Source organism: Parus major, chromosome 23, assembly GCF_001522545.3.
Source record: "Parus major isolate Abel chromosome 23, Parus_major1.1, whole genome shotgun sequence".
Taxonomy (NCBI): Eukaryota; Metazoa; Chordata; class Aves; order Passeriformes; family Paridae; genus Parus; species Parus major.
Window position 1 is genome coordinate 235,556 of NC_031791.1, and position 1,538 is coordinate 237,093.

The 1,538-nt window shown below is 50.8% G+C and overlaps 1 protein-coding gene across 1 annotated transcript in view; it reads left to right on the forward strand.

The window, feature by feature from the left end:
* The window catches only part of RPS6KA1 (ribosomal protein S6 kinase A1), a 24,425-nt gene that overhangs the window by 6,221 nt on the left and 16,666 nt on the right, over window positions 1-1,538 (forward strand). The window contains exon 4 of the mRNA XM_033519631.1: window positions 897-1,013. Within this exon, the coding sequence (XP_033375522.1) occupies window positions 897-1,013 (117 nt within the window). The remainder of the gene's footprint in view (window positions 1-896; window positions 1,014-1,538) is intronic.

Sequence of the window (1,538 nt, forward strand, 5' to 3'; positions counted from 1 at the left end):
CCTGGGCTGGGCAGGACAGGCAGGGCTGGCACCTGCCTCTGCCCACCTTTAAAAGCTGCTTTGATGAGCTGGTTCCAGACCAAGTGTCTGAACAGCTCTAGAAAACAAAGTGGAAGTTTTTTCTCCCAACTCTGCAAGGGAAAAAAGGGAATTGTAGTTCCAGCTTTCTGCAGTCTCTGCTGGCCACAGCTCCCCAGGGCCAGCACCAGCAGAGTTTCATGCATTTTGAACATAATTGCTGTCCTTTGGGTCCAAAAGTTTTACAGGGAATAGGAGGTGTTTCAGCATCACCTCAGGGTCTGTGGCTGTGCTGGCCCAGCTCCCTTGGTGACTTTATTCTATTTATGCTGATTAAATCTATTTTTTCTTCTTTATTTTTTTTTTGAAGTAAAATAATGTGTTTTAAACAAAACATGTGCCAGGGACCTTGGCTTCCCCTCAATCTTCTTGAAGGCTGGAGTCTGTTAAAGCATCATCTGTATGTGCTGAAGATGCACTAAGACTTATGTTGCAGAGTTGCTCAGATTGCTGAGCAGATGGGCTCCAACATGTCTGATTTTTGCCAGCCCTGGCCCTGTTTTGACAACAGTGCCGTATTTTTTGTGTTGTGGGATTTTTAGTGGCATAAACACTCCTGTTTTTGCTAGCAGTGCCTCAGAAAGGAAGGTGCACTCCTCTGAAATGCAGTTGAAAGCAGCTCCTGTGGTTGGAGGGAGGGCTCTGTGTTTAGCTGGTGCTCCCTGCCCTGACTGATTGCAGATGCCGATAGCTGTGACGAGCTCCAAGCTTCCTGCTTCTCTCAGATGTGGCTCCTGTGAGTCTGGAGCTGCCCTCCTTCATCCAGAACCCCACAATTCTGCTTCCCCTTGCTCAGGAGTCCCTGCCCTCTGTTTCAGGGGGAAGGTGTGGTGCAGGAAATCAACATCACACACCATGTGAAGGAGGGCTCTGAGAAGGCTGATCCCTCGCAGTTTGAGCTCCTGAAGGTGCTGGGACAGGGCTCTTTTGGCAAGGTAAGATCACTTCTTCCCGGTGACAAAAGGAACACCACGATTCTGGTGACGAGAGGAGCCATCCCCAACACAGGCATGTTCCTGACTCCAGGAATGAGCCTGTTCCTCCCTTCTCAGAAGTGCTGCTGTGTGCCCCAGGCTGGTTTGGCCCCTGCTTACAGTCCAGTTTCCCTTCTGTGAAGGAGGAAGGAAGCAGCCTGTAGCTGTTTTCAGTTTCAATAATCCAGGTCTCTCGCAGCCCATCTGACACGTTAGATCAGCCTGTGTCTGCCAGCGGGGCTTGGACAGGACTGTGGCTGCTGCCTGGGCAAATGCAGCATCAGAGGAGAGCTGGGAAACACCTCTGGGATCACCCAGATCACAAACAAGAAATGCCCTTAAAAGCACCTCAGAGTGACCTTCAGGGTGGCTCTCAGATCAAGAGATAAACCCCAACTCCAGACTGCACAGCCTGTGCAGCATGAGGCAAGGACTGACTGAAATGCAAACATCCCCGAGGGATCCCAGGGGTGACCCCTCAATCCC